General features: G+C 40.6%; 1 protein-coding gene across 1 annotated transcript in view; it reads right to left on the bottom strand.

The window, feature by feature from the left end:
- fam189a1 (family with sequence similarity 189 member A1) overlaps nt 1-23,938 on the bottom strand; it is a gene marked incomplete at both ends in the record, with an annotated part of 117,879 nt that overhangs the window by 6,931 nt on the left and 87,010 nt on the right. The window contains 4 exons of the mRNA XM_083994787.1: nt 758-918; nt 3,524-3,631; nt 12,862-12,993; nt 16,200-16,310. Of these exons, the coding sequence (XP_083850913.1) occupies nt 758-918; nt 3,524-3,631; nt 12,862-12,993; nt 16,200-16,310 (512 nt within the window). The remainder of the gene's footprint in view (nt 1-757; nt 919-3,523; nt 3,632-12,861; nt 12,994-16,199; nt 16,311-23,938) is intronic.

Consider the following 23,938-nt stretch of genomic DNA (forward strand, 5'->3'; position numbering starts at 1 on the left):
CGAAGATGTAACAGAGCTCATCTCTTTTCTTTGGTGCGTTTCCTCCCAAAAACATCTTTCCACTATCATCAACTTCTCTAATTTCTTTGCAGTAATTGTTGCTCCATCCTTAATTTATGACCACTTTTGTGTCTCTTGGGCAACATGGAGAGAGAGAGCTGCAAGAAACACTTATAGTTTCCACAGAGTGAATATCAATATTATGCCACAGGGCTCAACCACAATCAACGTGTAGTTTTTCTTCCTCTTAACGTTATGATTGTTTGGAAGGACTTCACTTTGCAAATAGTAGGCTAATTTCTCATTGTCAGTTATTTGGCTTTGCGTTTTTAATGTCAAAAATGCTTTATGCGATGTCATTAAAGTGTTATTTTCTACCATGGTGCACATTAACGATGATTTGTAGTGTTTTTTAATAACTGCAATGAGCAGCAACAACCAAAACTTTGGCTTTTTCAACTATGTTAATGAAACGATACTGTGCGAAGTGTCACTGAGGATTTAAGAGCTGGTGGAGCGGTGTGTGTGTGTGTGTGCCAAACATTTTGGGCAATGAGGCATTTATACAATTTTAAAGGGGGTTCTGATTTACAAATGGACTATTGTGCATAATTACACTGTCTTGTAACAGTTGGATTGTTTTCATTGGGGAATTTGCAAATGGCCTTTTATTGTGCTCTGCTCTGACAGAATTCACGTATACGAGATAATGAACTTAGACTCAGCGCCGGAGAAAAGATGGTGAGTCATACTTCACCTCTGTCCGTCCATGGAGGGGGTGCAGGTGTACTCCGGGGGGTAGTAGGGCGGCGGCGGGATGGGAGGAATAAACTCATCAAAGTCCAGCGTTTGGTGGAGGATGGTTCCATGGGGGGTCATGCAGTCGGCGTTTAAGGCCCGCGCTCTGTGCGGCATGAACTGAAACACAGATAATGACAACCATGATCAGGTCTTTATTACATAGGAGTCCTTGTTCACTGTTTTTTTTTCTTTCTGAAATTTGTTTTTATTTCAGTTTTGTTCAAATTCACTGTTAAAGAAGCTAATGTTTAATTTTACGTGTCAACTACTAGATCAGATGGGTCTGAAAATGCCATTAAAACAGCCCTAATAAGCCCCATAATGGGCTATAGGTTCACATCCAGGCTTCGAATGCACTGGCATGTTAGCTTGACCCTTTTTTAAGTAAATGCTGTCTCATATGTGCCTCATTTATATGCATGGTTTATGTATTTTTATATAGAATGTATTTTTTAATGGCAATGGTAACTTATGGTACTGCACAATGTACTTCCTCCCGTTCTTTGTCTGTCTTTCAATTTTCTTAATTGTCATATGGACTATGTGTCTGAAATAAAGAATTATTATATTCATCATATTATCTGCTGTTTTCTCAAATTTCAATACAATGCAGTGCTTATAGGGACATAACATAACACTTAGGACACAACAAAAGAAACAGAAACTGTAATAACAGAAAGATAAAAGAAAAATAAAATGAAATGAAAAAAAGAAACAAAATAGAATTAAAAGTATCATATTAATAACATAGATTGGATTCAAAATGTACACAGAGGTTCCTCACTGTAATAGTATACCCATAGCAGGGCTCCACTTTTTAATGAATATGTCTTTTTGAAGCCCCTTTTTTGTTCCATTTGATGTATTTCCTTTATTTTCTCAGTCCACATATTGAATGTTGGAGGGTCGGGCTTTATCCACCTTACTGTTGCTAGTAGTATTTAGGAGATCATTTTTGGTGATTGGTAGAGCCACTGTTGGATCCATTGTAATATTTCTACCAAATACTTCTTCCAGTGATTCAAACACTTCCTCCAAGAATGTTTTCAGTTTCGGTCATAACCAAAATATGTGAGTTTGGTTGCCCCTTATTTACTGTTTTAATGCAGATGTCGCCTTGCTCTAGCTCCTTCCTCCTGTTGGTCACTCAACAAGCTCCACCGCTGCAGCTACGTCGAAGTCAAAGTGCTGCTGTACACTCACTCTCTCTCCTCACTCAGACTTTTCTAAGTGGGACAACTTCTCCAGTCACAGCCAGCCTGCTTTTCTAATCTCCAGGCTGCCACTGCTGATATTGACTCGGCTAAATTTACCGAGCTAAATAAAAGGTTAACACGTCTTTTGGTAAATGGGAAACAAGGCCACACTCGCTAAAGACTGTCAGGGATGAGACACACTGCTTTTGTCCTTTACCCCTCTGTAAATCAATAAGCTGGATCCAGCGTTTCACCTTATAGACTCTCCTCCTGCTGGGGCTCATGTCTGCTTTTATCTAACACTGCCATGTTCTCACTTCATGTTAGTCTATTGTATTGATCAACAGAAAATACCAACAAGACTCATAACGTTAATGGTGTTTATACCTATCGAGAGAAAGGGCGCTCTGAGATAATCTGCGCAGGGACGACTGGGAACTAAGGTCTTGTGTCAAGATGAGAACGATTTCCCATTTCCATTTTAATTGCTGCGTAATTCAAGAAGCTTCTGATGAATTCATCTTTGCCCTCTTATCATTTTATGCATCAGCTTTAACAGGAAGAGATTCTGTGTAAAGGCCTATTAAAACACAATGGTGTCTTTTGTTTCTATGACCCTTCCCTAGGGTTCAGGAAGGTTTTATTATCCGTCTATTCCAGTATATAGGAATAATAGAGCAGCATTGTGTCAGGATTATATATGGATAATGAATGGTTGCAGATTTTATCACTTTTTTTTGTGCAATAACACTTCTGTGAATTCAACTTTGTCGACATCATAGCCGAGATTAATTGCTGATTTCCCTTTTCTTCGAAGCTCAGAGCCTCAGTTTTATCATCTGCACTCAATCCAAACTTTACAGTATAGTTTATAAGATGTGTAAAATCTTCTTGCACCACATTTTACTGCAGAGCTATTTCATATCTGGTGGGATGTTGGCACTAGTGTTGCTCTCTACCTCTCCAGCTGTTGACGTGTTTGGAATGGAGGCACGTTCGGCCATGCTAATTTCCCTCTTGACTGAAAAGCATTTTGCTGCCGGTAATAGTTTCATTGTTCCACACAGAATGACAGAAGAGGGTCAAACTGAGGACGGTGCAGAAAAGAAATACCCACTGAGATGTTTTAAGCTGTTTTCTTAAACTCCACCATATTGTTGGGGCTGCAGGTGGAGGCTGACAAGGGAGGAGGTCCCTGATTGAAACTGACCTTCACTGTGTGTGTTTATATTAAACTGTTTTTACCAAGCAGACGGATTCAGGCACAAAAAAACAAAAAAAAAATCAAAGGTTTCTCTCCCACCGTCTTAAAAGAAGCCGATAAAAGCTGGCACATCCCTCCTGAGTCTGCGTGTGTTTACCTAACCTGACGATAGTGATCTCCAGACCCCTGGGTGGTCACTGAAAAGCAAATAAAGTCAAGCTACCGTCGTCGGTCGGTCGGTCGGTCGGTCGGTCGGTCGGTCGGTCGGTCGGTCGGTCGGTCGGTCGGTCGGTCGTCCGTCGCCCCCCTCAGTCACACTCACCATCTGCAGCACATCAGTGGAGACCATCTGCATGCAGCACATGGCGGTGGCGAGAGCACACACGATGGTGGAGATGACGTTCAGGGCGCACACGCTGAACAGCAGCTCCTACGGGAGAAGCAGGGGGAGAGGAGGAGACTGTTAGAGGAGCAGGGAACAAAAGGAGGAAAGGAGGAGGAAGATGAGGTGGGTAGGTGGGTGAGAGAGAGAGAGAAGGTGAGGTGAGGAGGGAAAAAGAGAAAACAGACGATGCTGTGAACTTGTTAAATAAGTGTGATGTTTCAACAAAGAAAAGTGAACGTGGTATATAAGGAAAAGACTGGAGGTGACTCAGACAGCGCTGACGTCATCAGTCAGGTAACCAAGTTTAGAAAAGCACAGCAGGTTCTGATTATGATGCTGTGGTGAGAAAACCTCCACGGATGTCAGGTTAAGTAACACAACCACATAGAAATAAAAAAAAGAAAGAAAAGAAAGGCCGATCTGCACTATTAAAAACATTTAAAACACATTTTATAACTCATAAATAACAAATATCACGTCTGCATATATGATCCCCTGAGGAAAAAAATCAATTATAAAGGAAAAAACAACCTCATAAACATCCAAGGTTAAAGCACAAGCATATACTATACATGTTCACACTCTGCAGTGAACAGAGAGGAGGAGACGAACCTCTATTGAATCTGTCAGCACAAAAAAACCAAATGTGCACACTGGTGAAATACTAGTCAGAGAAAAGACTCATGACTGCAGTCTCATTATGCTGCCGTTTGTGCGATTTGTCAAAAAGGTGGAATATTATCTTAAAGTGGGGCCATTTTTAAACCGCACTCGGTTTTGAATGTCCTAATAAATGAACCTGTAACATCCACTGCATGTACGAAGGGCGAGCACAGGAACAACGACTGGCGCTTGCCTGGAAATTGACTCTGGGAATAGCAACTTTCACACACACGTACACACGTACACACAGACTGAGAGGCGAGGACAACAGCAGCCTCAACAAAATGAAAGAAAATAAATATAATTTACGTATGTGTATGAAGCAGTTTGCAGTGATCAGGAGTCGTCTTAGATGTTCTAACACCATCACACAACATATTCTGCTCTTCTTTACACGGTTCAGATGGTTCCTATATGTGAAAATAACTTCTCAGAGAAAATACGAGATTTTATTACTATCAGTGCTGCTTGTCAAACATTAGAAGATCATCAAATGATGAGACGGCAGAGGGAAGGAGAAGCAGCCGTGAATGTCTGGCACAATGACTTTGACTCTGTGATGTTTTAATAATTTAAACATCTCACAGGAAAGTGAGAGGAAGTAAAATCACTTTAGAAATCCTGCACTTCATAGTGTACACCTGCACAGATACTGTACACCGAAAAAAGATGATAATATTAGGATTCAAAATGAAAAATAAAGATAGTATTGAACGCAGCTGCCCCAGAATATAAGAATAAGAGACATTCAGCACAGGCATGAAAATCCCACGTAACCAACACGTTCCACCTTTTGATTGAAACCCAGTTACCACAAAAAAGGTCTCCTCCAGATTATTGACTAGATTCAAGAGGCACATTGTTACCAGCAACAATAAAAACCTCCACTTGTGCTCAGCGTCTGATAACCTGCCGTCTCCCCCGCTGAGATCAGTGCGAGGCGGTGGTTTGTTTTGAGGCTGCAGGTGCTTTGAGTCTCTGAGAGAGAGACGTCCTAACTAAACCAGACTCCATGATCCACTTCTCTTTCCTTTAAACCCCTTCATGTTAAATTGGATTCAATTGGCAAGTGAGAACGTGTGAGTTACCAGCAACTGCAACTGTTTTTCAAACATGTTTGATATCCAGTAACCAGCTGCCAAAGATCAAATCTGTGCTGAGCTGAGGTTAAAATGCAGACGATGCCAGTTGGAACCAGAGAGGCTTAAAAAACTAGTGCGGTGCCAAATATAAAATACAACTAATTCATGTTTGTCTTGGAAGCTTAGCGTTTCTGGAACATGGTTTGTGTTTGGACGAGAGTCTGGAGGACATGTGGACGAAGCACGAGTCCGTCTGACACGTTAAGTGGAGCTGGTGGTGAGAGGAGACCTCGCTGCTTTCAGCTGAGTGAGAGCTGCACTGGTTTACATGGTGGAAACGTTTTTGTGTTTGGCAGAGGAGAGAAACTCAGCAGAGCTCAGCAGTGATGTGAGACTTCCTGGTGGTTTAGCAGCGAAGTTCATCACACTGTTTTTTTTTGCATATTTCACCCAAATTGTGTTTTAATTTTCAGTAGTTCAGGTTTAGTTCAGGTTACTTGCTTGTACCCGTAGGTAAACTTGTTCTGCAGCTTATAAAGTGTAAAGCATCCAGACTGCCAACATGCGACAGTTAAATAAAACATCTGAATCCATTAAGACCAATTAAAACAATCAGGACAATTAAAGTTTAACACTAAATTAAAAGTGCTCCTGTGCTAATCAAGATGCCAAAATACCCAATAAATATTGATTTAAATAAAGCAATTACAAATAAATACATAAATAAAAAGTCAAGGAAGTGTGTTTCTCAGATTGACATCACTGACATGTGTGACAGTGAAGATTCAACCTTTTAACGTACTGAGGCTTCAAGATTAAACACAGTGTTGTTGGGTTATTGCCTGCAGGCAAAACATCTGAAAACACTGGAGGGATTAAAGCATCGTACAATGAAGCTAAGCTGAGCTACTTTAAATGCAACAAGTCCTTGAAACTAAATGATCACATACTGCAGGAGGTTGTTTTCCCTGAGACAAGCCCATGGGAGTGTTTACCGAAACAGCGCCACCAGCCTTTAAATTTAATATTGAAAAACAACTCAACTTTTATTGACGTGACAGAGAGGAAGACTTGTTTGGTTGTTTTGGTTAAAATAACTGGTGAAGTTACACAGGGCTTTCATCGTCATGGTTACAATACTAACAAGTGGTGAAAATGATTGAATAATTTGCGATAAAAGTGTGTTGTCGATCCATCTCCTCCATCCTCCTTCCTGTGTGGACTGAACAACATCGCTCTGCTCCTGTTATCACTCCGGCCGCTAAAGGACTTTGTCACTTGGATGTAAAAACGTCACTGTGCATTTGCTGAAAAGACAGATGTTGTCTGGCACAACTTCTCGACGATAAAATGTAACGTCAAGTCGTAAAAAGCTGCACAAACAACCGATGGGGCGATTTCTAAAAGAGCGACAGTGTTTTGAGATGTTGTCCTTTTAGTCTTTATTTAGTCTGCACCTTCAAATGCTTCACCACATGACTGTAAAAACAACCTCTTAATTGTTTGTTTGATGTTCACCCAAAACATGTCCCCCAGCCACTTCCTGTCTGAGACCAAAAAAACTAGGGTAACCCTTTAATTTACAGGACACTAATTACGTGATAATGTCAAGAAATTGCCAAGAAATAGCAAGTAACTGCATCATAATGTCGAGAAATAGCCTAGAAATAATGGTAAATTTCATAGTAGCCTAATGTCGAGAAATACAATATAGCCAAGAAATAATGATTGATTGTGTATAAATAGCCCAGAAATAATTTATTGTAAGGACTTGGTGAAGAAAAATCCCCAAAAATTCAAAGCATGAAAAGCATCTTTCTTTCTGAAAAACATGACATTACTATGAAATTGACCGTTATTTCTTGACATATTTCTATTTCTTGACATTATCACGTAATTAGCGGCCTGTAAATTAAAGGGTTACCAACTAGAGCTCCGTGCTGAGCTTTGAAACGTTTATGTCTGTAAGATTTGTGCGAATTGGGGCGGTGTTCAGCTCATTTGGTAGAGCAGCCGCCCCAGGTTTTAGAGGCTACAGCCCCGGTTTGAATCGGCCCTTTGCTGCGTGTCATTCCCCCTCTCTGCTTCCCCATTTCCTGTCTGTCTCTCGACACTTTCCATTAAAGGCGGAAAAGCCCAAAAAAAATACTTAAAGGGATAGTTCAACATTTTGGCAAATTGGCCCATTGCCATAATCCCTATAGTCATAACAGTAGGTTCATTACCTTTATTTGTCGGTGCAAGCTGTTTTTTAGAACGGTCGGGCTACGCTATGGAGGCTAATGGGATTTCTTGGTTTCCCTCATCAAACTCATCAAATACACAATCCAACAACTCCAAAACGCTCTGGTGGATAAGTTGTGACCTGCACATTCACCACACTATGAGATAATAACAGAACGTTACGAGACAGAGTTGTTTTAGAGGTAAATGCAGAGACTGCTTGCTGAAAAACTGCCCCTGAAGGCAACGTGCATCAGCGGTTTTGCATGAATTTACCTCTAAAACAACTCTGTCTCATAACGTTCTGTTGTTATCTCATAGCGTGGTGAATGTGCAGGTCACAACTTGTCCACCAGAGCGTTTTGGAGTTGTTGGATTGTGTATTTGATGAGTTTGATGAGGGAAACCAAGAAATCCCATTAGCCTCGCGGCTCTGCTCCGCCGTTCTAAAAACAGCTTGCACCGACAATTAAAGGTAACAAACCTACTGCTATGACTATAGGGATTATGGCAATGGGCCAATTTGCCAAAAATGTTGAACTATCCTTTTTTAAAAAAAGGAAAAAGATTTGTATGAATTAAACATGAAAAAACACCAGGTGGTGATTTTCCTCCACTTTGACAGTTAGATCTGTATTCACGACGATTACCAACCAACTCCCTGCAGGAGAAGCACCTGCTGCCCCGTGTGACCACAGACCTTTCAGTGGGCAGATTTAATTGGATTCTCACGTCACTGACACTCAACTGTTATCTCCCGAACTGTGACGTTTCTTGACCTTCTTGACACAAACTATACTACTACAACTACTACTACTTCACACACACACTCTGATGCCTCCGAGTGGCTGCTGCCCCCGTCACGGTGCAGAGCGGCACGCTGCTGCTTTCCTCCAGCTAACATGGAGCTTCTGTTGATAGTCTCAGCGCAGGTCACAGCGCTGACCTACGCTTTTTCCTTGGCATCCCCGAGCAGCTCTTTACAGCGTCTGACAGGAAACCCGGGACGTCCCCCAGGAAGCCTCGGGGAGGGCAGTCCAGTCAGTCGGCAAAGCCCCTCGGAGATTTTCCAACATCCAATGGCAGTGGCGAGGAGCAGAGGAGCAGCAGGTGTTGTAGCTGTGTGATGCCACTTCCCATGAAGTATTAAAATCACTGTCTCAGTAGTGAAGGAAAAACTGTTTTCACACCCACGGTCTTGTCCCTTCACACACCAGAGCACGGCCCCGTGGCAGCCCCCCCCCCCATGCAAATGTGATGGTTTGGCTTCTTTATGTGCTCCCAACACTCATCATCACCATCAGGGGGGAGGAGGAGGTGGAGATGTACAAGTACCCGAGGGGGGGGGGGTTGCACATAAACAGCAATCTGGACTGAAGCAACAACACGGTCGAGACCAGGAGGCAGCACAGGCTCAATAAACCTGTGAGGGAGGCAGTCGGTGCAGGAACAAGAGAGACGGTCCTAGATAACTCTTCACACCCCCTTTATGAGGAGCTCTGGCAGACGGGGGCAGATTTACCCTCCCCAGGCACAAAATGGAGCCATAATACTAGACAATAGAGCCTAGATGGCCAGCATCACTATAAAGAACCATTTAAAATATATCTTACTGTATAGTATGAGATGTACTATGCATATATTTGGATCTTTATAATGTAGGTGTTTATTGCTTTACCTATTTTACTATTCCACTGGTGTTATAAAATGATTCCCAATTCAACTACTGTATTCTGTCTTAGTACAATTTCAAGACTGTGTATGGCTACAAGGCAAAAGACTACGGTTTGTTTCATTCATATCATGCTGTTATTTGTAGCATATTTCTATTCTATTCTATTCTTTTCTCAGGAGAGTGAATGGACAGACACTGTAAAAAAAATAATGGCTCATCCAGTGAAATCCAAAAGAAATTTCCCCCAAAAGCGAAGACCAATCTTTTTTTTTAAACTCAGATGCAGATTATAGAGTCTTTACTCTCCATCCAGACTCTACTAGTCCACTACAACTGGAGCCGACAGAGAGATTGATGATCCTCATGTCACATAACCTCACAAAAAGGTGAATATACTCCAAAGACTATACAACTCGTCTCCAGCTAGCTGAAATACTCAAACTACCACTACTGCTAACCACCAGAGATAAAGATGGAAGTAAAATGTTTTATTTTATCAGTCCATCCCTGAGAAAATGTGGTGCATTACATTTTAAAGAACCAAAGATAAAACCAACACCAACAAAAAGGTTTGATGTCAATGAATCTAACAAACGACACCATAACAACATTTTAACGCCTCATCATTTGGTCAGAATATAAAACAATAAAAGTAAAATCATACAATCACAACTACAAACTACAGACATCTCATTCTGCATGGAACATTCAGGATGGCTTCATCTGAGCTAATTTTTTGTGATGATGATCCATCTGCCTCCCAGATGTGAGACGCTGTGTTTCTGTGATTTCCCTCGTGACCACAATGTACATAATGACACAATAAATCCTACAGGGGCAGAATGTAATGATACCTCTGGAGAAAGTGCTCGACATGCATGCTCACCAGATATTTAACCTCTTGAAGACACCTTGCCCCGAGCCAGTCGGTTACACAAAAAGGTTACACATCCGCCCCCATGTAGGAAATCACAAATTATCTCAGCTCTCCCTCCCACTGATTATTTACAGCCTGAGGCCGTGTAAGGAAAAGAAAGAGAGCAGGGAAATTAAATGTGTTGGCAAAAGGGTGAATGACACATATCAGCAGCGGCGACGTGGATACGTTTAATTGCCTCTTAAAGAACGACACTTTTCTGCGTGGAGGAGCTTCTGTGAAAAATACGTGAAGAAGCAACAGAAGAAGGTCGACGACTTTTAGTCTACCTCAACGATATGGCAGCCGCAGCACGTGCACTGCGATCAATGGAGGCCTAAGAGCCGTGTGAAATGGCCGAGGGCTTTGGCCACTTGGGTGTGACAGGTTCCTCTGAGACATAATTCAACACATCTGACCACTTTGGCACTTAATAAAGGTTTATAGCCCCAATTCCCATATCTGTTTTAATGAGCTATGATCACAATGACAAATGTGCTTGATCTTTCCTCTTTTCATAAGCATGCTTCATCCTAAGAAGTCTTTTATTTGGTTATCAATGTTTTATAATCAATCAGGGACATAAAAATGAATGGATATGATTATCGTTATCCAATAAAAGCACAGTAGCACACACTGTATATCATTCCTGCAGACACTCGGAGTCAAGATAATCTACCGAGATCATGCACCGGCCCCGGCTAGATACACACTGCATACTAAAAAGTCTGCCTCTTGGGGAAAGACAAATGCTGTTGCCATTCTCCACTTCCTGCTCAATTAATCTGAGACTGAACACTTTGTTTGGTATTTCATGTCATTTGACTGTTCTCAGGGGGCATATTTTACACTGTGAGGGATGGAAACTACTGACTGCTACTCGTGTTATATTGTATATTATTGTGTTACACTGAGTAACATCACTGCCAGTGTCAGTATGCTCTAATGATATACTGCAGTTTAGCTGGTATAATATTGAATTAAATATCTGTTCAGCTGTATGTGTGGAATATCTCAGTCACCAAACAGCATCATTTCTGCGCTGGTAAATCCTGTCCTAAGTACGGTTAGGTTCAAGCATTGGCGTTTTAGCTTATATGTAAATTTTTTTTTTTTTCTCTTTTTTTTTTTTAGCTTTTTAGCTTATATGTAAATATTTGACATTTTTGAGTATCTGTCTGTCTCTTTTTTATTTGTATTTTTATTTTTGTGTGTTTTTATTGTTCTATGGACCGCCTCTGTGTCTGAAATAAAGAGTTGAATTGAATTGAATATTTACTGAAGAGGAAACTAAATTTCTTAGCAATTTACACAGCGGTGGTTTGAGATATTTCACCAAAAACTTCTGGTGGTGCTGAAGAAGTGAAAAAGTCGAGGGATCAATAATAATATTGGTAGGATTCATTCATCCTCTGGGATCCATGAATGTCCAAACTGAAAATATACACATACTGTATACGTATATACAGTATATAAGATTTTGTGGCAAATCCAGTGCATATTTGGTAATCTATTTTAATCTGGACTATAGTATCTGACTAAATTGCTGTTATTGATGTTGTGCATAGTATTTCTGATTTAGATAAAAGACCCTTCTATGCATTTGCATGTTCTCCCCGTACTCCAGCTTCCTCCCACAAACCAAACACATGTAGGTTAGGTTAATTGGTGACTCTAAATTGCCCGTATGAATGGTTGTCTGTCTGTATATACGTATGGTTAGCCCTGTGATTGACTGGCGACCTGTCCAGGGCCCACCCCGCCGCCTCTCGCCCTAAGTCAGCTGAGATAAGCTCCAGCTCCCCATGCGGCCCTAGTGAGGATAAGCGGTACAGAAGATGAATGGATGAATGAATAAAAGACAACACCACTGCAAGTTTTATCAATGTGGCCTCTATGACAAAGATAGGAGAGAAAAGAATAGGTGCAAAACCTAATTTGTCTTCCAGACTTGTACTTAGATGACATGACACATTTTAAAACCTTGAGTTCCACCAAAGTTGGGACACAGCAGATGGATTTTTCTCCAATTCCAACTGGTGAAAGTTTTCGATGTGAAAAATCGTCTTTTTGAGTTTCTTCCACACTTGAGCTGCATCCTCCTGAGCTTTGTTTAGAAACAGAGAAGATATAACCGAGTTTTATCTTGGATCCTGATTTTCACTCTTTTCTGCTGTGGTAAATAAACAGCCTGGATCATGATAAGTGGAAAAAAAAACTCTCATGTGAATAGTGCATGGGGTAGTTGGGTTGGCGAATTATTCATAATTACTGAGATATTAAAACCGGAGGGAGTATCATAAAAATGCACCGGACACGCGACACCTGTGTGTCTGATCCATTTTTATGATGCTGTTTTTGGAGGTTCGTCTCCGTCTGGAAAATCCCAGAGGATTTAAAACAGTCACCAAACTACAGCGACATCACAGAGAGTGATTAAAACATGGCAGCACACATCAACAAGTACATTTCTTAGTTACTTGGCACATTAACAAGACACTGAAATGTGAAAAGTGACAGGCTGGATGCAGCAACCAGTACAAACAGATAGACCCCAATCCAATATGCAGTTTGATTTGCAGTCAGTTAAAGTATTGATTTGAGATATTAATCCAATCTCAAAGGGGTCCAAACACAGGCCAACCTATATAAAATGTATATTTTCTTAGAATATCACAGCTCTGACATGTAAAAACACATGCAACGTCCCACGCACCTTGAGACGGAGGCGTATGGTGTTGCAGTCCCTCAGAGGATTCAGCTTCAGTGTCTCTCCCAGGTTGTTGCAGCTCGAACTCTGCTGCTGTAGCTCGCAGCACACACACACTCCATCGCTGTCAAACTTGAGCTGGTGGGGAGGAGGGGGAAACACACATCCGCACTCATGCATGAACACCATACACACAAACACACACACACACGCACGCACGACACACACAGAGGGACACACACAAACAGACACAGGCACAGATCAGGCCTAAGCTTAGTGCTCTGAAGTTATTTCTCCTAAAAATAACACCGGAGAAGTATATTCAATAAAAGTATGTTATCAAAGGACTAAATACACATGAGAATAATATATAATATATTTATATATCATATTGTACCTGAGAAAAGTAGCTGCACATCATGAGTGTACGTGAACGAGACAAAGGCTGTGAGACATGAGGAGCTACCCAGGGAGAGAGCGAGGTAGAGCATACCTCTGCTGTGTGTCCCAGATAGAGAGAAAGCAGGACATGAACCCAACAAGTGTGGGTTAATTACATTGGGGAGAGGAGATGAGGAACGTTAATATTTCAGTCACAACTGGGGGGGGACGGTCTCTGGGGAAGCACACAAAAGCAGTGAAGCTGGTTTTGCTCGTTGTGCACAGGGAGAAAAGCTGCAGCTAATGTGGAAGTGGTCGGGTTAGTGGGTTGGGTGCTGGATGAGTCACAAGAGACTTCTTCTGTTACGAAAAAGATCAGAACCCCTGGTGCTGTAAATTCGAAAAAAAAAAAAAAAAATCAGCTTTGCATCTAATTATGAAAATGTGAAGTCTGATCACCAGCTACAAGCAGAAAAAGCTTAGTAAGCTTATTTTGAAGTGCGCCGGATTCTCCTGTTTTCCACGGTGTTATAACGCTGCAGCTGAAAACAGCAGCGGAGTGGAGGAGCTTCTGGTAGAAACCACTTGTGAAAAAACATTTCACTCCAGTTAAGAGTGTATTCAACCAATTTTACGCATGAATCTCAGTTTAGAAAACCGCTCAGAACTACTCAGCCTGTGAAAACACAGCTACTGTATATCCACCGTGGCTCTGGAGGAACTTCACGTCCTCCAAACTTCGGCTTCGAAAACAAAAACATCACCACCGCTGCTCTCTGGGTCACAGTTAGACTTCATTAGCTTCATTAACTAACCTGTAATTGTTTTTATGAGCTGCGTTTGTAGCTTGATTGTTCCTATCTGCCCTGATTTACTGTGTGTAGACGTCTGACTGTGGATGTTTAGTGCTCTTGTGTTTCTCCTGAAAAGTAGGTCTCAATTTCACTGAGACTTGCTAATTAGACAAACAAAGAAAACCCATGTTTCAAATGAGAGGCACGGTGCCGTTAACTGGTCATTCATTTAACAAAAATATGCAGCACGGGAGTTATTTTTGGAGATGGATCCAGTGTTTCTGGAGCATCTCATATTAGGAATTAACAGCAGGATTAAATATGGACCCAAATGTCTTTCATTGTAAGCTGAATTTGTATTTTTTTAAAAAGCTACTAATGCTGCAAAGAGTTACAATGTGCACAAGTTGAGAAAGGATTAAACTGTTTTAAACTGTAAATGTAAATGTCTCTAGTGGGTTTTAGTCAGTTTTTGAAACAGAAACAAGTTGTTGTTTTGTCCATTCGAATGCATTGAGGAAACACTTACAAGGGCTTCAAACTAAAGCTTTGTTGTGCTGTAAAATAGTAAATAGCTAAATTCAATGCACTTATGTATCTGTAAAGTGTGAGTGAAGGCACTCTTTAAGTCAGGAGATCTTTGTGTCTCTTCTGAAATCGTCTCTTTTGAGTCTGCTGTCTTTCGGAGCCGTGATATCAGACGCCCCGGAGCATCGTGTATCTGTACTTCAGCTTCAGCTCTGAAGACGACCGAGGTGACAATCACGAGTCATTAGTCACCAGCAGATAAAGAGTTCGGCTCTCTTTTTGGTGCTGACTCAGCGCGCGCAGCCTGCTGAGAACAGAAGTGCTGCCAATGTGGACTCACGCTGACTTCGTGGCTACTGGTCTGACTGTTGATACCAGCTACAACACTGCAACAACAAAACGCAACACAAGCTGTGCACTTACAAGTGACAGCTCACAGCTTTTTTTTAAGTGATGCAACTCATTGCAGGGATGAACCCTCCAAAGCCCCGGCTGTTTTCGGGCTGTATTTACAGGCTTGTGGTGTGCCATATGTTGTATTTTCAGTCTGGGTAAAGAGTGTTTTTGGCTAGAAATAGTTTTTTTTGGAGGTTTAGGAGTTTCAACATACAGTAAATATTTATATGGCTATGAATAAATATGAGTGTCAGAGGATGATAAGACACATGTTGAGGAGGAACTCGGAGCCTCACAAAGCATAAAGAAGATGTTATTGCGAGTTAGACGAGACCTCACATGAGCCCCGTTTCTTTTAATACATCTTGGCTGAGGTTGGAGATACTGATATCACTGAGTAACTGTTTGAGTTTTGATGCACACATTGCATCAATCTGGTTCAGACAAGTATATTTATTTGGGTGCTGTACCTTCACGCTTTACTTTTTATGGTATTTGTATTTATTTATTTTGGGGGGGAAAACCTTGAAACCTTGTGACTTTACTTTTGACTTTCTATGAAGTATTTGTTGTGGGGTAACACTTTAATAAGTACACACTATTAAGCATTAATTAAGCATTAAATACTGAATTCATCATTTATAACACATGAATACTCATTAGTATGTAGTTTATAAACACAGTTAAAAATGTTTTACTCATCATTGATAAGCACTAACTGTATTCATAAACTACATACTAATGAGTATTCATGCGTTATAAATGAAGAATTCAGTATTTATTAATGCTTAACTAATGCTAATAGTGTGCAGGCTATTTATCATAAAGTGTTGCCCTGTCAGAGACCTAATGATGCTGCGTTAGATCAAGATGAGGCAGAAGATTCCTCAGCAGAGACCCTGATCTGATCTGAAGTCCATGTTTTGAGGTTGATGAGAGATGGAAAAAGATTCATTTAGTTTTAATCGTTTAACATGTTTACCTCAAGCAAACCTCATCATTGCATAAGCCGCTCCTTTGGTCAATTGAGTTTTTTGTGTCATAATCTACAAGCTTCAGTGGGTTGAGGCTGTAGGTTCTGTATATACACTGTGTAACTTGTGGTTTGATGTAAATATATACCTTTGAATACTTCAATATCTTTAAAATCAAGTACTCCAGTAGTTTAATTCAAGTAAAAATGTGACTTTCACTTGTCTTCACTAAAGTTGGAGCATGCACGGGTTAAGGTCCAGTTGGTCTCACCAGTTGACAGTCTTCCAGAGAGTTAACCAGCTGAGCGTTTTGGCAGGAGAGGATGGAGCCGGCCAGGTTGAGCATCACACACACCGCTGACAGCAGCATGAAGAAAGTGATCTGTAACAGAGGAGGAAGAGGAGAGAAGGACAAGACAATGTCAAAAATGTTGCTGCTTATACCAACACCAATTCAACTCTGTATCATGCTGCATGTGACAGCAGCTGTGATTACAGAGGCGCAGTCCACTTTGCTAATCAATCGTCACTCAGAGTGATTTCAACAGATCAGGGGAAGAGGAAATGAAGCACTGATGTGGAGAGGAATCGATAACCTGTTTTTCCCTCAGACCTCCAGAGTCTGAGGAGGAGGAGGAGGAAGAGGAGGAGGAGGACGAGAGAAATCATAATTACAGGAGAAGCTTTCCACCCAATGACGTGAGAAACAATTTATTGACAGATGGAAATTCTCCACCCACAGTTAGTCACAGATCCACATGCACTCACACTATCGCCACAGGGCTAATATTTCTTTACACCCTGAGCCGACTGAGCTGGCAGCTTAAGTTTAGTGTACTTTCACTCCAAACGCCCCCTTTGGCCTCGGCTCATCAGGGCAAAGGGCCTCTTTTTTTTATTTTCTAGCTTCGCAGGAATATGGCAACCACTGCTTACTGCTACCTTAAAGGAGAATTCCGGTCATTTTTGACCCCTAAATCGTTGTCCTGATGGTCACCCAGTGTTGGGGGGAGCAAAAAACGTGACTAAAATTGATGCAGGCAAACTGGAGTTACGCCATGGCTAAACTATGGGGGCAATATTTTCAACCACAACAAACACTCAAAAAACAATCAAATATCTATGGTACATGACTCGAATCCTTACGAGACACCACTGAACTCATATAGTGTACAGTATAAACAGTATAAACTTTGTGTTTTTGCATGTAATTACAGCTCAGCTCTAAAGAGAGTGTAAGACTGTAAAACCAACAAAAAATCAGCAACCTCTTAGTGTGGGAAATTGTAAAAAACCAGGCACCGACTATTTCTGAATGGATGCCACAACTGTTTGGTTCTGTGGGGAACATGATGACAGCGGCAGAGCTCCCGAAGCTCATAAATGGTCAATGTAATTAAAGAAAAGAAAGAGAGAGAGAGAGAAAAATGACAATAATAGTGTATTTTCTAAGTTTGTTTTTATAAAGTGTTGGAAATGAGTCCAGGAATAGTGTTGGTGGAGCGGATGTGAAGGAGGAGTCATGAAGGTTGCCGAGAACACACATCCACAGATGGAGAGGAGGAGAGAGGGACAAGAGGGCGGCACAGAGCAGGAACTGGAGGTGGCATGTAATAAACAGATGGAGCGATAAAGTTTAAATGCTTCTCAGCGCAGCAGAAAATTGAAAAGATTGAGAGGCTGATGGGCAAAAACTCTTTGGAGGAAAATGAGACCGAGAGGAAAGAAAGAGCAAACACAAACAAGAAGAAGACAAAAAAAAAAAAAAAAAAACAGTGAAAGGAGACAGCTATTGATAGACAGAGACTGAGACATGCATGAGTGGGGACAGACAGAACAAGTCTCTGTGGTCCCGTTGGTGCGTTGACGGAGATGATGTGTAGATCTGATTAATTAGCATTTCATTTGAATGGGATATCATCAGCTGTTCTGGTTCTGGTTCAGTCCTCCGAGCCCCGCGGTGATCTGACCGCCACGTTGGAAACTGACCCGACACGACTGTTTCTGTGTCACAGCGTCATGGAAACAACAAATAAGGAAAATAAAATGTTTTATTTTACAGGGTCGTTATTTGTTTTGAAAGGAGCTGTGTTTGGTGCCAATTACAGGGAAAATAGAGACAAGGTTATTTGTCTAATTAGTTGTGTTGGGTTCATTACTCCATTCAAAAGCTATCATTATTATATCATCAATTATGTCTGAATATTTATTATTACCTTCTCACACAATAAATGAAGAACATCTAATAATTAAGGGATGTCTGAAAGCATTTTAATACTGCATCTATACAGCCACAACTACTTGGTTTGCGTTAACCCTTCAGGATCTATGATCACGCCAGTGTAAAAGTGTAAAAGTGGGATGAGATGTGCAGGCATTTGTTTCTCTCTCGATATATTTGTCTTTTTTTGTGTAATTTTACAAAAAAGAAAAAAGTGAACCAGTTGAATAAGCTGATACTACTCTTTTTGTGTATTTTTGGGCCCTACAGTATACGTTAAGAAAAAAAGATAACAAACATTGATAGGGTGAATATTTATGTGGTATTATGAAGGTGAAATCAAAAGTACAGTATTCAAAAGCAACCAAAATAGGCTCAGACCTACATTATAAGGGTTAATAAATAAATATCTATCATGATTTCTGTCAACCGTAACACAACACTCCTGCATAAACATGATTCAAATTGGACTGGACTTACACCAACTCATCATCGCACCAGCTACTACAACCACCACATGTTGCCTTATAGGAATGTGACTATGGGTCATAATAAGCTGAATAAACGACCAGTGGCTGAACGCCTTAACTTTACCAGTAGAGCGGTGCTGGTGGATGGCTCCTCTCTCTTCGCTGCTGTACATTAGCATTCTTCTGCAAATGGTAGATGAGCTGACAGACAAATGAATTTCCCTTTGGGGATTAATAAAGTAATTTGTATTCATATTTGTATCTATATTCTATTTTACCTGTAATTAATACCAAACTGTTACCAAACTGTGTGGTTAATTTTCAGGAAACTTTCCCCTAAGACATCATCAACATATTCACCACTTAAAGGCGTCTGTGTTCATGGTGTGTAGCACCCACTGTGCGCTAATGTACCATCAGTCCAAAAATACAAAACCCTTAAAGGTGTTATCCATAATTTAAAAGGAGTTGCATCTGTTTCCTCAATGATATAGCCTAATTAACACAATGTTGTTTAACCCAATTTCATCATTGCAAAAGAGCAGTGAGTGAACAGTGACATGTGATATTGTCACTTTAAGGTATAAATTTAAGCTAGAATAAACTTTAAATTAGGTAATAAAAGGGAACATTGCACACAACACACAACAATGCATGTCTTTATTCCTCTGTGAAGGTATTTACTTGTTGAATCACCGACAGAAACAATGCTATTAAAACATAAATCAATGTTAATCTTGCAGTGTTAATTACAAGACGGCGCCTCACACCGTGCTGACTGATGGCGAAGCTTCGTGTACTCATGAGCATTTTCACCAACACTACTGTGTCATTTGCGTCATTTCTGTCATGGTGAATTTAATTTGCATATGAAAATAGGATCAAACCGTCACCTGGGCAGAACATGAATCTCAATTTTATTAATTAGATTCTGCTGTAAACAACAGATGTGACTGATTTTCTCTACACCGTGATGAAGTTTGACAGCATGTGTATGTGTATGTGTGTGCACAGAGTCGACGTCTCTCTTTCTCTCTCAGACTGATGGATGAATCTACCTGTATTTTTTGCTTAAACTACCCAATTTACATTCTGTAACAAAAAAAGAAAGAATAAATAAAAGTGGAAGCAGTATGAAATGTCACTAATGCAAGCGTGGCTTTACATTTTAAATTATTCAACTGCCAGCTGGGATTTATCTCAGTTTTATGCAGGAAACCACAGGTAAATCTGACTGTACTTTACTCTAATCACTGTACTGTCACCACTGGGTCTTTAATATCCACAGAAAGACAGGACTCCTGTCCCAACACTCATATACTACTGATTATCCACTGACACAGTAACAGTTTACATTTTCCGAGTGCTGCGAATAACGAAGAGAAAGCAGCTTCATTACTTTCACTTGAGAGTGCAGGAGCGTTTAAGTTGAATGATGCCGTGACAATAAGTATCACAATGAGGATATTACAGCGCACACACTAGTGACACTAAAAGCTCCTTCCCTGACACACAGGCCATAAGTTGTTGTTTTTAATGAAACCTCCCCGGGTTCGTCTTGTTGCCAGCTGAGCCGCTCGGATATATACAAGGCCACCGTGTGACTCAGACAATAACCAGCTGCAGTTTCAACAATCTGCCTTCTGCCACAATGAGCTGCCATATCATCTCGCCAATTTAAAAGTATGTCTATATATATATATATACCGAACTCACTGCCCCCTCCCTCCAAGGCCGTAACCATGGAGTCAGCATTGGGGGGGACCAAATCGCTCTCTTTCTATTTTCTATTCTATCTCTTTCGGACTTGGACAGTTCCCTACTGTCTTTCTGTGTAAATATCTCATGTTACAACATGAAAACCTGCAGCGTATTCAAGTGTGGCCTATACTGTATATGCATTAAAAAAAAAAATTATCTGGTGCAGCTTATACTCAGGTAAAGTACGGTAAATTCACTAACACATGGAATACTTTTTTATTTTTTAAATCAGCTAGCTATATATTGGGGGGGGGGGCATTTTGAGCATATCTGAATATTGGGGGGGATGTGTCCCCCCCCCAATATATATGGTAACTACGGCCATGCCTCCCTCTGGAACTCACTCCCCAAACCCACCGTATCTGCACACCTCCAACAACATTCAGGATCATGCTCAAAACTTTTAATATATAATTTTGTGTGTTTTATACTGTTTTATTGCTGTTTTTAATTGAATTTCACTCTGACTTTGCTCTATTTTATGATTTGTAAAGTGTCTTTGAGCATCTGTAAAAGCGCTTACAAATAAAAATGTAATGTTATTATTATTATTATTATTATTATTATTATTATTATTATTATTATTATTATTATTATTATTATTATTATTATTATTATTTCTAGTGTTGCTGATTGTTTTGGTGCACATTTGCATGGCTGTTTAACTCGTTTAATTCAAGTCAGATTGAAAAACAACAAAGCCTGTGCCACCAAACTTATTGGTTTAGAGTCACAACACACAACAGTCCCAATAAGCAAATTGTATAATCGTATTTTCTTTTTTTTTTTAATGGCTCAGAGTCCCACAATAAATCCTGCTGGGTCGTCCTCTCTGGTCTGGGTGTCACCGGTGTGTCTCCCATGCTTTCTCTCTGCTGAGCTGATTGTCACGCTTGGCCCCACACCAGTGCCTTCTCATTACCATGTAGAATCACACAGCACCATTTAGCTGCTACTCATTAATTACTGCTGTGCTGCCCTCTGCATGCCAAAGAGAACAACACCCACACACACACATACACATACACACACATACACATACACACATACAAAAAAAAGCCACGTACATACACGCCACTCTGTCTCGCCCAGGCAGATTTACGCTGCATGTCATCATCACAATCGTTTAGCGCTCACTGCGGAGGACAATACACCACAATACAATCACCATTCATCCCCATGACACACACTCGTAGATTACGATATAAGACCCTGGGTTCAGGTGTATCACTGTAATTCTCCATAACTGTCAGCGAGGTGAGAATCATTTGCCTCCTTCTATCCGTCATCCAGCTGCAGCCGTTCTTCAGACTGCACGGAGAGGAAAGGGATGAATCAGACCGCTGAGTTTCACTCTTGTGTCAAATGGAGAGGAGAAGCTCTGCAGAGTTTCTGACCTCTGGTTTCACTTTTTCTTTTTCTTTTTTTTTTTTACCAGTGGCTATCAGTTGTGTTTGTTCTCACAGGAACATGACCGTCCAGTGGTTTTACATTTATCCGCAGGTGGTGGTAACACACCTGTCAGCAAAGGCCTGGTAGAAGAAGAAGAAGAAGAAGGGAACTGCAGGATGGTAAATAATGCAGGATAAAAAGAAGGGGGGTATGCCCGCACACTGATAGCAACAGAGTGATTTCTTTATTGCACACACAACGTTTCGACCGGTTTTCTCTTCTTCAGGTGCTGTTAGGAACATCTGAACACACATCTATATATTTGATTTGAATTTGATTTGAAAATCTTTAATGTCCCCGAAGGGCAATTTGGTTTGCAGCAAAAGTTCAACACAGTAGAGCTCACATAGCACACACATGACACAATAAATACATATAAATACATATAGTCATCACAGATAACAGTACTGTACATCCTTCCCAACAGGTTCGCCTACAGCGTGTTAAGGAATCTAACGGCAGACGGGACAAAGGATTTTAAATATCTGTTTGATTTGGCCTGACAAGGGAACGTGTACCTCCTCTTAGATGGGAGGAGTCGAAACTCTGCATGAAGAGGGTGAAGAGGGTTTGCCAGAATGGCCCTTGCCCTCTGAATGGCTCTGACCTGATAAACATTATCAAGGTCATTCAAGTTAATGCCAATTGTTTTTTGGCAGAGTTTGACCACATTCTTCATCTTATTCTTATTTGATATGCTAAGGTTCCCAAACCAACAAATCATTGCAAAAGTTAAGATAGACTCAATAAAAGATGAGTAAAACAGTTTAAGAAACTTCTTATCAACGTTAAAAGACCTCAGTTTCCTTAAATAAAACAACCTCTGATTTACTTTCCTGCAGATGGCATCTGAGTTGCTCTCAAAAGACAGTTTATCATCCAGGATGGTGCCTAGATACTTATAATAATAATAATATAAACATGAGACACAGGTGCTTGCAGGTGTGTTAATGTGTGATCCAAGTGGGTGAAAGGGGGCAAACCTGAAGATAAGGGGCACGTCATTAGACTTGAAATTGCCTCCCTGTGCGTTAAAGAAGTGTAAATATTTAGCAACAATTAATAAATACAAGCAATGACATCATAATCCCCGGTGGCGGTGCATTTCAGAGAAGCTTCCCTGAGACACATCGGCATCGAGCACGTAAAACCCCCCAGAAGAGATGGAGACCACAACACTTTTACTAAAAAGAGAGATCAGGAATATGACATAAAACACTTTCTTTAATCGCCCTCACAAAGGCTTGAAGCATGTTTTTCACGTTTTTCTGTGTCTATGTTTACACTATATACATTGATTTTAATCTATTCCCTCATAATGATGGATTTTTTTGCTTTGAACGTTGTTTCTACTGATGATCTTTATGGGATTATGGATTTGTTATGGATTTATTTTGGCTATCAAATAACGTATGATGTCATTGCTTGTATTTATTAACTGTTGTTAAATATTCACACTTTTTTAACGCGCAGGGAGTCTAATGATGTGCCCCTTATCTTCAGGTTTGCCCCCTTTCACTTGGATCACACATTAACACACATGCAAGCGACATGTTTATATATAGATGTGTGTTCGGATGTTCCTAACAGCACCTGAAGAAGAGAAAACTGGTTGAAACGTTGTGTGTGCAATAAAGAAATCACTCTGTGGCATTTTTGTATTGCCCTGCACCTCAAGAAACCGTGATGTGCGTATATTTGCTTTCTCAAAATAATGCAGGATACAAACATGATTTAATGTTTCAGTAAATGAGACAAAGACCTTCATGTCTTTGTGCTAAACTAAGCAAACCAGCTGTCGTCTATTCAAGAATTAGATAAGTCTAAACATCAACATTCACACTTCACCTACAATAAATTGTCTTAAACAAATCAGAGAAATAAAGCCGTCATTCAAACGCCTCTTGTCTCTCTGTTGTAGGGCTCTCCTTGTGTCTCTGTGCTGACAACAACACCGACAACAACACTGACAAAAAAACAAGCTCATTTATCACCTCTGCTTATTTGAGGAACCATTCAGAGATAAGAGCCTCTCTGGGAAAACTGGACCGATTCAGCGGCGAGCAGCAGAAACAGGCGTTTCCATTGTTTCAATATAAACCAACT

The sequence above is a fragment of the Trachurus trachurus genome (assembly GCF_905171665.1).
Source record: "Trachurus trachurus genome assembly, chromosome: 3".
In the NCBI taxonomy this organism is placed as follows: domain Eukaryota; kingdom Metazoa; phylum Chordata; class Actinopteri; order Carangiformes; family Carangidae; genus Trachurus; species Trachurus trachurus.